Consider the following 18,515-nt stretch of genomic DNA (forward strand, 5'->3'; position numbering starts at 1 on the left):
GACCACTTTTGTTTTTTCCTCCAACCATGTCCCAGTACTTCTGCTCCAGATGTTTTCCTTGATAACGTGTCTCCAGAGCTAATCAGGCGTCTGGCTTCCACTGGGAATCGGAGCCGAGCTGCTATCTGATGAAGTGTGCTTGATTAGATGACAGTGTTGGTGACTGCCAACAGCAAATGTTCATACTACGGCCTGCCTCATCCTTTTGAACACCAAGAAAAGAAGCTGCTCTCCATGTGCTCATGCTAAAGATGGATGAACCTGAAACTAGCGACATAACAGCCCTAAAAGCCAAGCTTACCTGATCTGCAAGCCATATCCACGTCCTTCTCAAAGTCAGTCTGAGGACACAAAGGGAAATATTGAAGTCTTTGTGCCTGTGCAGCTAAAGTCGAGACACTAAAGCCAACGTTGACGTACCATGAGCTGCGCATGGCCATTCTGAAAAGATCCTCCTGAATCTCCATTGGTGTCCTCCTGGCGCTCCACCACACGGCACTTCACAGCCTCCTGAACCTGTAGGAGCATCATCATCAGCTCACAGAGGTGACGGACGGCTAGGGTCTAGCTGTAACTAGCTAAATGATGATGTAACTCGTTTGTGTGTGATTAAGATCTCATTTGACCTCCTTCACAAGGTTTTGTGACACTTGATAATCAGAAATGACCAGCTGATAAAACAAAGAGTCAACAAGTGGACCTCTCTGGTGCTTCTTTGCTCTTCCGTGACGTCACAGTCGTTGATCCCTCTGTGGATCTGCTCTCCTGCCTTGTTCCTGGGCAGGCTCTGCTTATATTCTAACCCTACGTTATGGACGGTGGTACCTTTCACTCATTCAGGTCCTCATTCAGACTTAGCAGTTGGCGAGTAATGAATCTGAACTCTGAGAGATTAAAAAGACTTAGAGGGTCTAACCAAAGGTCGTCCTGGTAAATGACTAGAAGAGGGCTGAGGACAGGGCCCTGTGGCGCCCCATGCAAACAGATCAGTGGCACCCAACTTTAAGGACCTCTGATGTTCATCATGAAGGATTTACACAAGGTCTCTAAAAGGCTCTTAACGACTGTTGCTAGTCTCCGCAGGCTTTAATATAAACACAGCAACGGCGCAGGTGATTTTCAGTCAGACGGGACATTGGCCCTCAGCTGTCTGTCACATGTCACCCGTGCACCTGTGTGTGCTACCTCTCTCCGTAGAATACAGTGCACCATGACGATGACAAAGCCCTCCAAAGAGTCAAAGACTGCAAACAGGATCTGGAAGAGAGTGGAGCGCCGGTCTGTGATGGCGAGGACAGCGGACATCCAGGTGAGGGCCAGGAGGGGTAACACCACACAAGAGCTCCACAAGGATGCCCTGCAGGTTGAAAAGGGAACTGCAGTTTGTCTCGGTACAAATAAAGACAGGAAAGACTTTCCTGACTTTTATTCTGAAAGTCTTGTATTTCTCATTAGCTTTACTAGTGTCATGATCACATAGATACTTTTTTGGATGCTAAAGCAATCAGCTAAACTGTTAGAAACTTTTATGCTTTTCATGCATAATTCCAAACAAATCTTCACCAAAAACATACATCCATTATCTGCAGTTATATATGTCCGTAAGTCACATATATTCCATGCATGTATGTTTAAGATGGTCAGTGAAATCACAGAGGATCTGGATCTACAGGATAGAGAGGGGGAGGGGTGAGCAGTGAGAAAAACAAGTGTGATGAGGCTGACGCCGGGTGGGAAGACAAACGGAAGAAGGACAGTGTGGAGACTGATGGTTCCTACTCATTTGCTCCCACTTCACTGTCATTTACTGATGCCTGCTTTATGAGGACCTTTACTCCCGGGTCTCTTCAGAACCACAGGCGTGCCACCTTAGGTATGGCGGAAAGGATCTTATTGGCTGGAGATGTGGAAAGCCTTCAGGTTACAGGCAGTGACTTGAACAGTCTGAATTCCTTTCAGCTTTCTTCCATTCACCATTTTATGGACATAGATCTCCGCCCACATTTCTTCCGGAAGAGCTCGCAGATCTTGCAGCAACTTCTTCCTTCCTATTGTTGCCACCATCTTCCTCTGCTCTTGAACCAGCAGAAGAATGTGTGGCTGATTAGCGTCCGGTTTGATCTGGATCTGGTCGTTCAGTCCACAGAACTAGAGGTTTGCAGCACCTTTTATTTTAGTCCAGCAACGTCCATCCCAGTTCCATCAGCCAGGCATTGGACCTTTGCTCTGCTCTAGGCCGGGCGCCATTTGCATAGGTCCGGCCGCCAGGTGCTTTCTGACAGGCCCCAACCCCGGGCCTGGCATCAGGGTGGGTCCCGGTATCCCTCCTGGAAGGGTGCACTTGTCCTTGTTCGTTAACATTCTCATTCAGGTCTTCTTGAACCTGCACTTCCTTTAGCCTCATCGATCACTGACCTCCAGCTGTCCTGGGGACACTTGTCAGTGTGGAGGTGCTGCGATGGTGATCAGCACCTCTTCATTTTGAGACCATGGTCCTCAGCATGAAAAGAGTGGATTGGCCACTCCCGGTCCGACAGAAGTCACTGGCCCAAGTGGAGGAGTTCAAGTATCATGACAGTCAACTAGACTGACAGATGGATCAGGTCTCCTCATCCAGGTCCTGCTAGCTCGGGCAGCTCAGCCACTCCCTTCCCCAGACACTTCCACCAGCTCCCTTTAGAGTGTGTGTGTGTTTTGTGGGATACATAAAGATGGACTGAATCGTATGGCGGAGGACGTCCAGAACAGAGCAGGTGGACTCTGGTTCTCTGCCAGAACACCTTACTACTACCAAGGTACCCTTGAGCAGGGTACCAAACCCCCAAATGCTCAGAGTTAAAAAAAAAAAATGAAAGGAAATGAAGGGTCCTTCTCCTCCTCTGGACGGAGGAACTAGTTTACAGTGTCTGCGGCTCTTGTGGCTCGTTTTATACAGTTTAAAGTGTTGATGTGGTGCGATGGCACATTTCTTCACAAGTGCCTCTCGGGGCCATACCTGAAGACCAGACCGCGATCCCATCGGGGTGGGGCTGAGCCATGCCCCCTTACATTGTCAACCTATTTCAGCAGCTTGTATTGGAGACGTTTTGGAGAGAGAAGGTTAAGCTCCTCTGCTGCACCTCTACAGGCCGACTGCCCCCCGTCCTGAACCTGATCCAATCTTCCCTCACTCACGGACAAGATCCTGAGATGCTTGAACTCCTCCACTTGGGCCACTGACTTCTCCCTGAGCTGGATATCAGCAGTTTGGCAAACTGGAACAGTTGTTTCCATGTTCATCCATTCATGAAATAATCCGAGTGTCTACTTGATTTACAGAGTGAAAACAAATGAGATCCCTTCCATCCGTTCTCTGAGTATTGCACCTTAGGGTCACGCCACCGCTCCCATCGATCAACACCCCGGACAGGTCACCAGTCCACCACTCTGCACGCACACTTCCCACAGGATTGTGGGAAAAAAGGCGCATCTACACAGACAGAACGGGCCAAGTCTACATGTCTACATGGAAAGAGCCAAAAGTGGGAATTGGTGCCAATAACTTGGTTGGTTGGTTGGTTGGTTAGCATTAGCTCATAGATAGTAGACTTTGCATGTAGAGACACTTTGTAACATTAGTTTAGCCCAGGTATCCAATAGCAACATGAGTCTTTGCTCTTTAAACTACAATGTGAAGAGGAAAAGTTGCATGAATATTGAGAATGTTTGTCTTTAGGGGAGCCTCACTGTCGGGCAATCTGGGAGAAGACAAATGACGAAGGGAGGAAGGAGAGAGAAGGAGAAAGAGGGAGGAGAAGAGAGCACTAGAGAAAGCAAAGAAAGAGAAGTAAGGAAAAATAATTAGCGGGACTAACATGGCGTTACTGGTAGCTGTGGTGGAAACGTCAGCCGAAGAGATAACTCCGCACTTGGCACATTTGAGCGTCATATTGTACAGTGGCACTGTCATCTGACTGCAAAGTCAAATTAACACGCTGTAACATACAAACAGACACAGATACACCTGCACACAGGTGAGAGCAAACACACACACACACACACACACACACACACTTCACAGTCTTCTGCCACGGTCTCTCTCTCAGGGCTGGTTTGTCTGGGGGTGTCTACCTCACACTAATGGCTGATGTCACACTCCCGACTTTAACGGGTGTCTTCTGATGCTTCCAGTCCAGCAAGGCTGGATTTGCATTTCTGCCACTCACATTATGGTGACGTGCTGGATGGTTTCCAGTCTCTTATAGCTAGACATGCTAACAGGATCACCCACACAGATGTATCAAAGGAGACTGGCTGCACACTCCAGCTGGTGTGTACTGACTGATCATCTGGGAGTAACACAGACATGTTGTCTTTTTTATACTGATCATCATCCCAAACCCGAGTGATGACCTGAAATCCAGATTTTGGTCCAGTGACCAGTAATCAGGCCTTAAACACGTGGGAACACGTGAGAGAACTAGTGGCAGTTAGCATACGTTGTATCATCTGGAGAAATTAGCTGATATCGCTCTGTTTACGGTCTTTCAACCACTGACGTGCAACATGGAAACATGGAAATGGTGAAATATGGCTGATTTTCACTTGTTTCTGTTTTTATTGAACTGACTAAATGACAAATAGATATTTTCTGTTGAGTTCAACCAGGCTTACCACAAGAGCTAGCAACAACCCACGACTGGCCCACTACAGTGTTACAACCAATCCAAAGTGAGGGGACCTCAGACATGCTGGGCCACATAAGGCTGCAGCGCCGCCTTTCAATCCCCATCACTTTGGATTTTTAAAGGGGACAAAGTGCAACGTTTAGGTAGAGTTGTTCATCTTGACATGTCAGTGGGGGGCAACTTTCATGATTTCCCTTCATACCCTGGTGTATTTCTGCCTCTTTCTCCTTCATTTAGCTTCAGTGTTTCCTGAACGTCGGTCTCCAGTAAAGATATTGTGCGTTCATGAGGGAACAACCACACAATCTGCTGTTTACTATTGATTTTCCAGATCAGTGAAGCATCAGTTGACGCTACATCCAGAGTCAGAAATATCTCAGCGTGAAGATGAATCATGTGAAGTGAAAACTGCATTTTACCTTCAGTGGAACTTTTTGTGTTTTCAACACAGATCAATGCAGTGTGTGTCCCCCCAGCACCCAAAACCATCACCACTCTGTAGATCTCCACAAATCGACTTGTCAATGCTACCTGTCACGACCTGCTATGGCTACGGCTGCCGCCGACCAGGAATGAGAATCAGCCGCTGAACGACAAACAACACTGAAGAGCACAGCCAATCGATGAGGAGCCCGAGGTGCCTGCATTAAAAAGCACAATGGCAGTGCTTCCATTTCAAATTAAAGAGCAACATGGCTGCTAAACGCAGGCCAGAGGCAGTGATATTAAAAAACAATCAGGATATTTTGAAGTGCAACTTTGTTTCCATTGACTTCCTGACGGAGATGACTGAGTTGGCCAATGGACGAAGGCCGCAGTTGTTCTTCTTCTTCTAATGTGTCTCCTGTCGGCAAAACTTCACTCCAGACAAACTGTTAATATACCAGCTGACATTAGCATCCCTGAGATGTGCCTCAGTAATGAGTGAACGGACTAAAGAGGCTCACAGCTCATCGGCCTCTCTTCATTCTCTCACTCTACAGGCTGTACCTCTCATAGGTGGATGCTGCACAGGCTAATTAGCTTCATGAAAACACCTCTATATTTGGACCAAATCTCATAACTAGGAGGTCCTCCAGCAACAGAACCCCGAGGGTCCTTTTTACGTTTTCACCACATCAACTCCTGCAGGTTCAACCCTATAAGGCCGATCGTGCAGTTGTAGGGACAAAGAACATGCTAAAACAGCCACTAAAATGTAGGAAACAGTGGTAAACTTGTGCTCAAGGTTTCGACAACACTCAGAAATAAAGGCCAATCGTGTGTAAAAGCTAATTTTGAAAAAATGCTTTGAAACAGTGACAGTTAAATCAAACAAGAGGAAACAAATTACTTCCTTTATTGTGAGTCACGGTGGCCATGTTTGTAGTCCCATGAAAAGGAAGACGCTTCTATATTAAATGACGCTAAAGTTGTGATGGACTACAACATCTAACCTCACATAAATCACATTACATTACAGAAACTAGCTCAGCCAGTATTTACAAGATATTTACTACTCACTGGCCACTGTAAAAAGTTGCCTTTGTTGTACAGTTACTCTTTTATCTTTCTTTCTTTTGACATTTTTTGAATGAACAATAGTTCTTTTATACATTCTTTGCACTAATTGTGCACCACTGTTGTTCACCGATATCGGTCACTTCAGGTTTGGTCAGACATTTTGCACTTTGTTTTATACTTTCATAATATGATATCTTTTTAAAGGTTATAATTATTTGCTTTAGTTCTATGATATAGCCATAAACATACTCTATTGGGAGACACAATATCCCTTTTTGATGTTGTGTATTGTATTTAGATGTGCACAGTGGTGGAAGTGCTGGCGGCTACGTGTCAAGCTCTCATCAAGACAACAGAGTCCTTACGTGGACAAATTTTACAGCCAGAAGTGAAAATAAGCCAATTTGCCGGGGGGGGGGGGGGGGGGGGGTGGTGGTGACCTTAGTAGAGCTTTTGGGCTCCATTTCTAGTGGTCGAAGGTGATCAATAACATGTGGATTGATCACTGTTAGCATGATGTCATTTCCTGTCAAGAAAATAACAAACATCTTCCTTTGCTTTGTTTTTTGTAATTTAATCGGGCAAAATAGCAAATACCAAGAACACGAGGATCCCCCTTCTTTTTATTTTCATTTGGGTTTCTAGTTTTAGGCATTTCTCTCCAGGAAATATGGTCAACCCTGAAAGGCTAAAGTCGATGTTTAACACGTGAAGACTGATAAGAAAGTAACATGTCAGACACCGAGACACTGTGGAGGGTTGGATTCCTGGCTGCCTATGCTACAGTACATGCTGTACGTCCACTCCGTTAACTTCCCTCTAGACCCTACACCAGAACCGGCCAGGCAAGACATGGCCGGACCAGACCAGACCACCTGGTTTGCTAGCAGAAAAACGTACAGTCTCAGAAACCAGGACTTCAAATCAGATCCAGAGCAAGGTTCCTTCAAAAGCTGCCTCAGCATGCTCCTCACTGCAGAACCAGAAATGTGCTACGTTGTCTCTAGCTAACGGTGACACATTGACGAAGCAGGAAGTAGTAGTAAGCTAATCAGTCATGGGACTCTACACGTTTGTTGGGTGGGTGGGGCCAGGTTTACCCAATCACTGGAGACATGAGGGGCTTCTGAGACTGAGGTGTTCCTGATTGAAGAGCCCTGAGTGAGAGAGAGGGAATTCTGTGCAAACGCAAATGACATTTCACACAGCAAAAAGACATACGGCAGAAGAGAGAGATCATTGAAGAAAGCAAACATTTTCAGAGAAAACAACATTTCAATGCAGCCATGATGGAGATGGAGACAGATAGCTGGAGGAATGAAGGGAGGCAGGGCCGTACTGACCTGCCAAATATTTACTATTATCGCCTAACGCCACTAGCTTTAGCGTGGACCAGAGCAATGTTCTGGAAAGAAAGCAAGAATGCTCCAAAGTCTGGAAGGTCCAGAGGAACCACATCCTGATGCTACCTTTCAATCCCTTTTTGGTTGTTTCTCAGTTGGTGACATTGACATTTTGTCTGATGTCTCAGGAGCACCAAACTCCCAGCTTCTCTTCTTCACCAATCTGCCATCCAATGTTTTTGGGACGCTGATTTTCTGCAGGAGTCCAACCTTTTTTAATGAAACCAGATTCTAAAAGGTCTAAAATCTCCATTACTTTATTCCTGCTTCCCTCCACAGAAACAAGCAGAGAAACAAAGATGGTTTCACACATTGTGACATCAGGAGCAAGACCTGCAAACCAAAGACAGGAGTCCACAACAGTGATGCGATGAGTCACCATCGTGCCGAGTGTGTGCAGGACTGATAAGCAGACAGCCAGACGTCTGGTTTTTCCTCCGCTCTCAACAACAACCTGGCTAGTTTCAATTAGCGCCCAATCCGCTTCAGGCCCCGCCCCCACCCTCGTCCAGCCGTCTGCTTATTGGCCACTGTGTACAATGGATGTGTGATGTAAGGCATACCCCGCCCTCTCCTTCAGTTTCATATCAGTTATTCCGTCTTTGGACACCAGTTTGTTAAAAACGAGAATCCCAATAACCATGTTAACCTGCCGAAGAGAGAAGACAGAGTTAAAGCAGAACGCCACTTCATCAAGTCATCAGCATGCAGCTCTGCTCCGCCCACCGAGGCCACGGAGACCCACAACCACATGAGCCATGCTACATGCTACAGGTGGGACCACATATTTGATGACAAGAGGACAGTTGGGAGGTCCAAACTGAGGGTTGGATTGTCTGGTGGTGTGAAGACCACCACCTCAACCTTCACCTGTTATACTTTAGATACGCCTGTTATACTTTAGATACGTCACTAACTTAAATATAATCCAACAGCCTTAAACTTAAAGGTAGCAAATTCTGTTTATGAATTAAAAAGAAGGGGGGGTGTAGAGGGAGGGAGAGGGGGAAGAGACTTGATAACAGAAAACTGATTAAAAGACAAGATCGATAAAGGTTCATGCACTGATTCTGCTCCTTTTTACTTCTGACTGTTCTGTTCTGCCTCTGCTGTTAGTGTAGTAAGCTAGCAGCTAACATTGACATCAAAGCTTTGTTTCTCGAAAGAAATGTTTCGACGTTTCACGCGTTTAGAAGAAGGGTATTCAGATACTGGTTTCCTTTAAAAACACCCTTAAAAGTGGGTGATGGGAGCTTGGACCCGGAATTCATGTTGATGGCTCACAGGTGAAAGTAATGAGAGCAAAAAGAGGAAGTACCAGAACCACTGCGGCCGCAGGTCCAACAAACGCATAAAGAAGCCCTCCTTCCAGAGAGAGCCAACAGCTGTGGCAGCAGCACAGCAAAGATGTGGATATGCCAAAGAGGAGAAGGTCACAGAGGTCACGGGCAGGCAGAACGAGATGAAGGGGAGAGAAAGTGTCAGAGAAGAAAACACAGACGAAAGAAGAAGACAGAAGAAGCCGTGCTGTGGAGCTCTTGGTGCACTTACTAGCTTGGTGTCCCATAGCCTTTAGCCTTCGTGAACCCCACTGAGATGGCAACTACCAGCGCAGGAAGACCTGCAGGGAAAATCAGATGGACGTTACTGACGAGACAGTGAAGACAAAGACCAGACGTGGCCAGCAGACTGAAGGCCCACCCCAGCCGAGACACAGGAAACGCTTGCGTATGATGCGGTTCCTGAGGCGTCCCGTCACCGCCATGTATGACTGCCATGCCTCCGTCAGAACCCAGCAGAACGAGGACAGGAAGAAGAAATGAAGAAAGGCGGCGATCATGGTGCATAAGACCTGAAACAACAGAGGGATTCGGGAGGCCGCAGGAGGGGTGAGGAGGAGGACCAAGTGGACCGCATCATCAACGGGCGAGCTCAAAGGGACTCTACCTTATTCCAAGTCTGGGTCTGTCCGATGAGAATCAGGGCATTGGAGGAGATGATGGAGAGGCAGAAGTTGATGAGGATGACTGAGCGTTCCGACCGAATGTACCTGCAGCAGAAATGGACCAAAGACAACTGAAGACATGAATGAAAACACCATCTGCCTGCTTTAGCAGCGACGAGGAGGAAACATGGTAGACCATCGTTTGCTTCAAGCAGATGTTGGACTCCAGAAAAGGGGGGCTGTCGGGTACCTACCCCCGTGACATGAGGGTCTCCAGATCGTACCCAGGTACTGACCAGATCGTGCTGTTCTGGTGACCCTGCTGTGAACTTACCTACCTTCTCCAGAGAAGTCCAGCTCAAACTCAAGGGTGTTTAGCAAAGGTTCATTGGAGACCCTGAGAAGTTCTTTATCCATGTGGTTGATGGCTGAAACATGTGGGACTTGTTCTCACCTCCACACGGACACGTAGATGATGATGAGCAGCAACAACGTCAGCGAAGAGACTCCACACCCTACGATCAACGTCACGGACGGCAGCTGCAGCTTATCCATGTTCTGGAGGACAGAAGAACGCAGGTGCACGATGAGCATCAGCAGTGATCTTCAGTCCAACATCCCTGCTCACCAGAAACAGGTCGGAGGAGAAAAGTCAAACATCAAAGTCACAATGGAATTTAGGCAAAAATGTTGTTTCCAACTCTGGAAAGAAATGTGAAGCCACAAGCTTGGTGAGGTGGGCAGAAGCAAAGCTCACATCTCCAACCTCAACAGATGAGGCATCGATAACGATCCCCAATCTCTAGCTTCCATCCATATGTTTAGAAGCAAAGTTTGACCACAGGTGAAACACGTAAACAGCTTTAGGTTAGGGTTACTTGCTAACATCCCTTTGGGTTAAAGACGTGAAACCAGTGGTGATGATCAGTGATGATCCATGATGGAGGCTGGATGTGATATCGGCATCCACAGGTCGTCCCAGGTGAGGCTCAAGCTCTCATGCTGGGGGCCTCCTTCTGAGCCAAGACTTTAAACTGGCTACAATTAGGGTGGTGCTTGGTGGGGAGGGGTGTGTGTGTGTGTGTGTGTGTGTGTGTGTGTGTGTGTGTGTGTGTGTGTGAAGGGGGTTGGGGGGGGGGGGGGGGGGGGGGGGCTCTGATACTTGTCTAGCAGGAAATATTTGCCTCAATTTATAAGGAAAGTTGTGTTCAGTTTGATGCTTGAGGCCAACTTCATTAAATCCCTCTGATTAATGTGGACTGGCCGCTTCCCATCATGGAGGAGAAGCCCAGAACAGGAGAAGGGAGACAGGACATGGGAGACAGGAGATGGGACCAAAACCAAAAATAGCAACACACTGACTTTGGTGGTCTGTGCCCATAGTTTAGTCCTGCTGCATCCAGTCAGTCACCAGTAACCCCAGTCACACCACTGTACACCAAGCTACCATGAGGGTGTCCCTGCTGCCATGACGACACCTTCTGCTGTTGGACTCTTCAAACTGTCCAGGTTCACGCCATTTGAGCTTTCTAAAAATTGTGTCTTTTATTCCTTCCCAAGAGGAAGCAGCGAGAGAGTCGACGAGGGGGTGAGTTCGGGTAGTTATGGTGCTGTTGATAAATGCTGCAGATGGAGCGGCTGGACCATTGAGAAGCAACTGGATGTTAGCATGGCTCTTAGCATGGCTCTTGGCATGGCTCGTAGCATGGCTCTTAGCATGGCTCTTGGCATGGCTCTTAGCATGGCTCTTGGCATGGCTCTTAGCATGACTCCTGGCATGGCTCTTAGCATGGCTCTTAGCATGGCTCTTGGCATGGCTCTTAGCATGGCTCCTGGCATGGCTCTTAGCATGGCTCTTAGCATGGCTCTTGGCATGGCTCCTGGCATGGCTCTTAGCATGGCTCTTGGCATGGCTCTTAGCATGGCTCTTAGCATGGCTCTTGGCATAGCTCTTAGCATGGCTCTTAGCATGGCTCTTGGCATGGCTCTTAGCATGGCTCTTAGCATGGCTCTTAGCATGGCTCTTGGCATAGCTCTTAGCATGGCTCTTAGCATGGCTCTTGGCATGGCTCTTAGCATGGCTCTTAGCATGGCTCTTAGCATGGCTCCTGGCATGGGTGTGATGTGGAATCGTAATGAAGAAAAGGAAGAAAAAAAAGAAGAATATATGAAAAGCTTCCATTCATGTTTTTAGCAGCTCATCTTCACTGTGTGACACCTGTCAGATCCAGAAACAACACATCTTCATCTAAACAACAACTACAACACCACAACTGCCTCGTCTCACAGACGCTGGACCAACACAATCAGCTTGTGGGTATCCAACAGGAAAAACTACTGAGATGGTGTGAGAAGCTCGTGGACGTGCCCCAACTGTGGAGCGTACAAGTCCATCTTATTACCGCATCACCACCTCTGATTGTACATTGTCTTATGCTGAACTACAGGTGTGTCACGCTGTCACTGACCTCTGTGTTTCCATCCTTTGTCTCGGGACTGACCTGTGGTTTGCCCTCATCAGGAGCTGTTTTAAGCTGCATTAGTGCCAACGTGTCATATTTGGCGTTCCAACCACATCCATGAGGACAAAGAAGGAAGCTTGTGTTTGCCTGCGCCTTTAAGAAAGCATGTTGTTACTATGGCAACGGATGAACATCTGCTCCAGAGCCAAGTTCCAGTCTAAAAATAACTGGAGGTTAACCAGAAAGAAAATTTGCGTCAAATAAGGGGACGTTTGTGCAGCAGGAACAATCACGGACGGTCCTGGAGGAGCAGCGGGCCGCTAACCACAGCTTCCTGGATGCTAATCTGACGTGTTCACTACCATCTTAACTCACAGGTTAATGCATAGCTGTCCTAGTGAGAGCTTCACCCCCCCCAAACACTCCCCGTGTCCATGAGCAAATGATGAAAACCTTTAAGGAGACGCAGAGGAGGAAAAAGAGGAGTGAAATGTGAAATCTGTTGATATGTAACAACAATGATGCCCTTTGAAAAGAGAAAGCTGAGGCATCGACAAACCCACCCCTACACAAACACACACACACACACACACACACAGCTTTAATGTTAAGCGTGTCGTTTCGGTCAGACTTACCATGTCGGGATTTAGCCGTGCTAAAATGGCGAAGGAGGACAGTGTGTCACACACGCATTTGGTTCTGAACGGGTCGACTAACACGGCTTTGCAGTTCCTGGCAGACCAGGATCCAAGCAGAGAGGAGCTGCACAGAGAGCACACAAACACACACACACACACACACACACACACACACACACACACACAGGCGATGCGGTGAATGCAGAATCAGCTCCCAGCACACATTTAAACTCCACAGTAACAGAAGCTTTTCAGTCCAGCGTCTTCACCGACATTTAATCCACCTTCACATGTGTGAGCGCTGCAGCAGGAGGAGCAGAGAGAGGAGCTGAGGAGGCTGTGAGGAGGAGAGCTGCAGCACGCTGGCCGGACACATTTCACCAGCACACCGCCCCGCTACACAGCAGCAGCAGCAGCAGCAGCATCATCATCATCATCATCTTCATCATCATCATCATCATCATCTTCTTCATCATCATCATCATTAGCAGCAGTAGTAGTACTAGTAGTAGTACTAGTAGTAGCAGTAGTATTACTAGTAGTAGTAGTAGTAGCAGCAGTAGTAGTAGTAGTACTAGTAGTAGTAGTAGTAGCAGCTGTAGTAGTAGCAGCAGTAGTAGTAGTAGTACCAATAGTAGTTGTAGCAGTAGTAGCAGCAGTAATAGTAGTAGTAGCAGTAGCAGTAGTAGCAGCAGCAGTACTAATAACAGTAGTAATAGCAGCAGTACTAATAACAGTAGTAATAGCAGCAGTACTAGTAGCAGTAGTAGTAGTAGCAATAGTAGTTGTAGCAGTAGTAGCAGCAGTAGCAGCAGCAGTAATAGTAGTAGTAGCAGTAGTAGTAGCAGCAGTACTAATAACAGTAGTAATAGCAGCAGTACTAAAAACAGTAGTAATAGCAGCAGTACTAGTAGCAGTAGTATTAGTAGCAATAGTAGTTGTAGCAGTAGTAGCAGCAGCAGTAGTAGTAGTGGTAGTAGTAGCAATAGTAGCAGTAGTAGCTAGTAGAATTACTAGCTACTACTGCTACAGTAAAGCAAAAGTCGGGAAGGAGTTGTGAATGATGTGACGTCGTGATTTTTCCACCACTCTGATTCTTCCGGCCATTTATTCACTTCTGTCTATTTATTATTTTGTGCCCTTTCAGACAAAATTCCACTTCATGGTCATTTTTTTCCGAACACTCCAATTATGCTCCAGTTCACCATATTTCAGACAGACTGCCCTCTAGTGGTCATGTACCAGGGTACCAATCTGAAAAGTGCGGCAGCTGCCAGCTAACGTCAAAGCTAGCGAAGGGGCCCCTGTCCAGTCAGCAGTGCTTTCGTCTCACATGCACCTTCACATGTTTTCAAGAGAAGACGGCCAACATCGTTTGTTGAAGCAAACTTTCCCCTGTGACTTTGTTCCTCCTGAAGGTCATAAAAGGCTTTGGTTGTTTCATATGCAACATTCTCCTGTTTGCGTAAAGCACTTCTCAAAAAAGACAACAATATTAAATCCCAAAGTTACTGCCAATAAATGACAACATGACTACCACTTCTCAGCTATTGCTATATAGCTACCCAAAATGAGAGATGGCATTCTGGCTGAAGGGTCTTGGTAGAAGAAACCACACTAGAACCAAAGTTGACCAACTTGAGCAACAAGTACAGGCAGATGCATCTTCTGGAGAGTTGCTGTGGAACTCAGGTGACTCAACCGAGATGCCTGAGGTAGACCGCTGGGCCAGAGGGCTAACCACTAAACAAAGTACCGTAATAAGATGGGGAGGCAGCCAGCGATGCAACTGATGACAGCATTATTGACTTGAGGAGATTAAAGCGTGGCACCGTTACAGCTTCACAGCTCTTATCAACATGACAATGACGCCTCTGCGGCTTCCAATTTCTCTCCCAAATATTAGCTCATTAATCATCGCTGCTGTCCACACAGACTTTAATTTTCAGAGCTCGACGTCTTTGCTCGACCCCCTAGCATAGATTCCATCTGCTTTCATCTCTGCGTCCGCCGTCGTGGTTTCTGACAGCAGGACCAAATGGTGTGACGAACAACAAGTTCGGTGCTAAATGTGGCCCAGGCCTTCTGCTGTGCTTCAATTCAACAAGCTGCTCTCCTCCAGCCTTAACAGAAAACTGCAGCGTTTGACGTGTTAGAGCTTCATTTTAGTTTCTTCTTTCTTCTGTTCTTCTCTCAGTTGACCTGTGAGCGCAGAGGAGCCAAACAGAGCGGAGCTGCAGTCAGGTTCCAGGCCTCTGGAGGAGGAACTTTGGCACGTAGGCAGCGTATCAAATGGCGGTGAGATGTTTAACTGTGTCTCTTCATTCCCATGAATACTTGTTCGCTTTTCTGTCCCTCTGGATGAACTGAGATGGAAAAGGTCTCCCAAACTGAGACCATCTGTCAAAGCAGGGTTTTAATTTATTCATTTTTTCTTGACCTCTACATCCCTCTTGGGGGTCACAGGGAGGCTGCTGGAGTCCATCCCAGCTGCATAAGGGGAAGGCAGGGGGCATCCCTCAATGAGATGCTCTATGTGAGCGTTTGGGGGTTCGGTTCCTTGTTCAAAGGCACCTCAGCAGTGCTCTGAAGGTGTCCTGGCACCTCTCCGTACTACCCAGCCACGTACAGACTGAGCTGCTGCTGCTGCAGCAGCAGTCAGGACATCCTGGAATTACTGATTCATGGATATTATAATTCCAACAGTTAGCAAATTTGGAAGGTAGTTTGGGAAGTATTTTCACTGGCAACAAGTCAGTAGTTTAATCTTCTCTCGCTTAACAGTTGATAATTCTTATTTTCTGGAATGTTTTAATGGAACTTTTTTGAGTTTCAGCTTGGAATAAATATTGCTGTTAAAAGCTACGTCTCAACCAAGAGTAGCGGTAATGTAATGAAAACAAAGGTTGTTTTTACCTGTCGCTCTCATCCCAGGATATACAGGTTTGGTTGGTGGTGCCCTGACGGACAGAAACAACAGATGAACGACATGTGCTGGTAACCAGAGGACGAGAGAATATGTGAAGTTTCTCACGTTGTACAGGTGAGAGAAGTCAATGACCACAGGTGCAGACAGCAGCACAGGTGATGGTTTGATGGTCACTGATAAAATCTTGGAGTTCAGGACTGTGTTGTTCCTGCAAAGGCCACAAAAACAACATCAAAGGATTACCTCCTGCCTTCAGCTGAATGCTAACACTAGCTTTCCATGGGATGTTATGGAGAAAATGCAGGAGAAAAGTGTTTATTCTTAAGAAATCATTTTCCTCATTATAACATCTCACTGGGGGATTTTGCATGATGTCATCACTGATCATCTGCATCAGCAAAAAATTGGTTCAGATCAGAACGTGACTCAACCCATCCTAACCCTAACCCTAGCTAACCTAACCCAAGCTAACCTAACCCTAACCTAATATAACCAAATCTTAGATTAATTTTAACCTAATCTAACCCAACCTAACCCTAAACTAAGACTAACCTAACCCTAACCTAATTTAACGTAGTCTTAGACTAATTTTAGCCTAATCTATCCTAACCTAATATTTCTAATCTATCTGCATTAGATAATGTATGATGTATCCCCCCCCCCATTTTGACCCTGTCTTTATATCCTCCTATCGAGGCCTTAAACTATTTGTACTTTATTGCCACGTCAGCCTCAGCGTTCAGGATATGTTCTCAACTGTCTACTGATGGGAGAAACCAATATCGAGTGACATCATTGATATATCGATATGACATCATTTCCTGGATCTTTGGCTGTGGTGGTCACACCAATTTTACCAAGTCGTTTAGGAATCGATTCATTTGAGTTTGAAAACATTAATGAGTTGATCAATTAGTGAGCAAATATCTCAGAGATTTCAGATGAGCAGTTGGACGAGTCGACACCTGTGTGTCAGGAAGAGAATCCAGGGGTTCTGAGACGCACCCACGTCCTCACACCGCCGCCACACCCTCCACAACACAATCAGTCAACCTGAACGGTCTCGCCATGTATTCTCAAAGACCAGAGACTGAGTGTGTGTGTGTGTGTGTGTGTGTGTGTGCACGTGGATATCATTTTTATGGAATCTGTCAATCACCCATCTCACCTCTGCAGAGCCAGAACGCTGCCCAGGTTCCTGTAGAGGACGATCCCGCTGACGAAGGTGGAGGTCTCGTCTGTGTCTGTGATGGACAACACACACACACACGCACACACACGCGTACAGGAGGAGTGTTGGCTGGATCTGGATCGACATGACTAATTGGCTGTAAACTCGACCTGAAAGCATTTTTCACTCAACCATAAATCCTGTCGAACAGAACTTTGAACATGACAGCACGTTCATGTCAGTTGCAGATATTGGAATAGATGATATCACTCTCTCTGGTCCTGGTCCTGGTCCTGACTCCTTTGTGGATCTGCATGTTTATTCCCAGATTACTGAGCAGTTTTACTGAATATCTCTGAAGAAATAGATATTCATGATGTGGCTCAGTAAAACTCAAGAGCTAAGCACTAAAATCAGGAGGAATCTACCAAAAGTCAGCTGCTGGAACACGTGAAGGTTGAGAAGAGCCTGAGGCGGAGACAAACCCAGCGCTCCATCTGCTGGACCGTCTCCTCACATCCAGCTCTTCAGCTCCAGCAGCTCCGGGGCAACAGCTGAGCCCCCATCAGGCAGAGCCGGGGCTCCGGGGATCATCCACTCTGCACAGCTCTGTTCAAGATTATTGATACAGCGTCTGTTCCCGACAGAGTGATGCGCATCAGGTGTGAACGTCTGGAGATGTCCCCGTCCGGCAGCTGTGGACTCCAGCAGAGCATGTGCTCCCGCTAGTCCAACACCCTCCATTCAGCGTGAGCACCGAGGTAACATCATCAAACTTTAACGTTTGTCTTGTTCTGTCAGACAGCATCATCGTCAGACGTGTGAACGCGTGTCTCTTCACTCTTTACTATAATGGATGTTGGAAGCTGAAAAGAGCCACGCAGGAAGTGCGTCTCTCAGCTCTGCTGTGCACCAGCATCAACTGCTAATGACGCTCCGCTCTCACACGCCTGTGTTTTCTGACACACAGACTCTTTGATACCAACGTATGCATATTTACAACTAAACTGTACTCCTAGCAGCTATATGCTAACTATAGCAGCTATAAGCTATCTGTTTCTTAACTGGCAAGCTAACTACAGCAGAACTACGTTTTGTCCTCCCACCGCGCTCACAATCCCTAATTTTGAATCTATATTTGCCCAAGTGTCTCTTCTTCTTCTTCTTCTCCTCTTTCTGTCCGCCCAAATTTCCGATCGTCCCTCCTCTCCCTCCTTTTCCTGACCTTCTATCAGTTAAGGTGTCTCCCTGGTGCTGCTGCAGGCTTCTTCCTGTTGGAGACAGTGCTTCCTGCCACTCATGATTGTTTTGGGTTTCTGTAGCCCAACTAAAGTCTAAACTGTAACTGAAGTTGTGGTAATAAAATTGAAGTGGGATTGGAGCACCTGTGTGAAGATAAATATGCTAGGATCCTTTCATCACACGGACTTCCTGTCATTTACGAGCACATTTGTGTAAAACAAATCAAAACTCAGTATTTCCCTTAGATTTGATGACAAATTGATTGAGGTTTTTCCAGGATGCTAACTAACTGCTAGCATCCTGGTTGGCATGAAATAGAACCTCTGGTAAGGAAATTGTTTCTAATTGTTTCTGATTGGTCCCGTTAGTTAATAATGACTGTCGATTGTTTCATTAGCATACTAATACCAACACTAATGGCTAACAAGCATGCTGAGTGACTTTCAGTACAGCTACTGCTACTTCCTCTGGCAGAGGTCAAACCATCGCTGTGTCCGAAACCGCACACTCGTTCCCTATTCCCTACTCACTACATGGGGGACATGGATGGAGTGA

General features: G+C 46.7%; 1 protein-coding gene across 8 annotated transcripts in view; it reads right to left on the reverse strand.

The window, feature by feature from the left end:
• The window catches only part of adgrb1a (adhesion G protein-coupled receptor B1a), a 67,069-nt gene that overhangs the window by 5,730 nt on the left and 42,824 nt on the right, over positions 1-18,515 (reverse strand). For 6 of the 8 annotated variants that reach the window (XM_029839104.1, XM_029839099.1, XM_029839098.1 and 3 more), the window contains 14 exons: positions 16,716-16,791; positions 15,653-15,755; positions 15,535-15,578; positions 12,616-12,742; positions 9,973-10,076; positions 9,521-9,623; positions 9,275-9,425; positions 9,125-9,194; positions 8,892-8,958; positions 8,137-8,222; positions 3,855-3,953; positions 1,186-1,357; positions 421-516; positions 302-341 (listed from right to left, as the gene is read on the reverse strand). In XM_029839104.1, the coding sequence (XP_029694964.1) occupies positions 302-341; positions 421-516; positions 1,186-1,357; positions 3,855-3,953; positions 8,137-8,222; positions 8,892-8,958; positions 9,125-9,194; positions 9,275-9,425; positions 9,521-9,623; positions 9,973-10,076; positions 12,616-12,742; positions 15,535-15,578; positions 15,653-15,755; positions 16,716-16,791 (1,338 nt within the window). The remainder of the gene's footprint in view (positions 1-301; positions 342-420; positions 517-1,185; positions 1,358-3,854; positions 3,954-8,136; positions 8,223-8,891; positions 8,959-9,124; positions 9,195-9,274; positions 9,426-9,520; positions 9,624-9,972; positions 10,077-12,615; positions 12,743-15,534; positions 15,579-15,652; positions 15,756-16,715; positions 16,792-18,515) is intronic. The other 2 variants (XM_029839105.1, XM_029839101.1) reach the window with 1 other exon arrangement.

The sequence above is a fragment of the Takifugu rubripes genome, chromosome 7, assembly GCF_901000725.2.
Source record: "Takifugu rubripes chromosome 7, fTakRub1.2, whole genome shotgun sequence".
NCBI classification, from domain to species: Eukaryota; Metazoa; Chordata; class Actinopteri; order Tetraodontiformes; family Tetraodontidae; genus Takifugu; species Takifugu rubripes.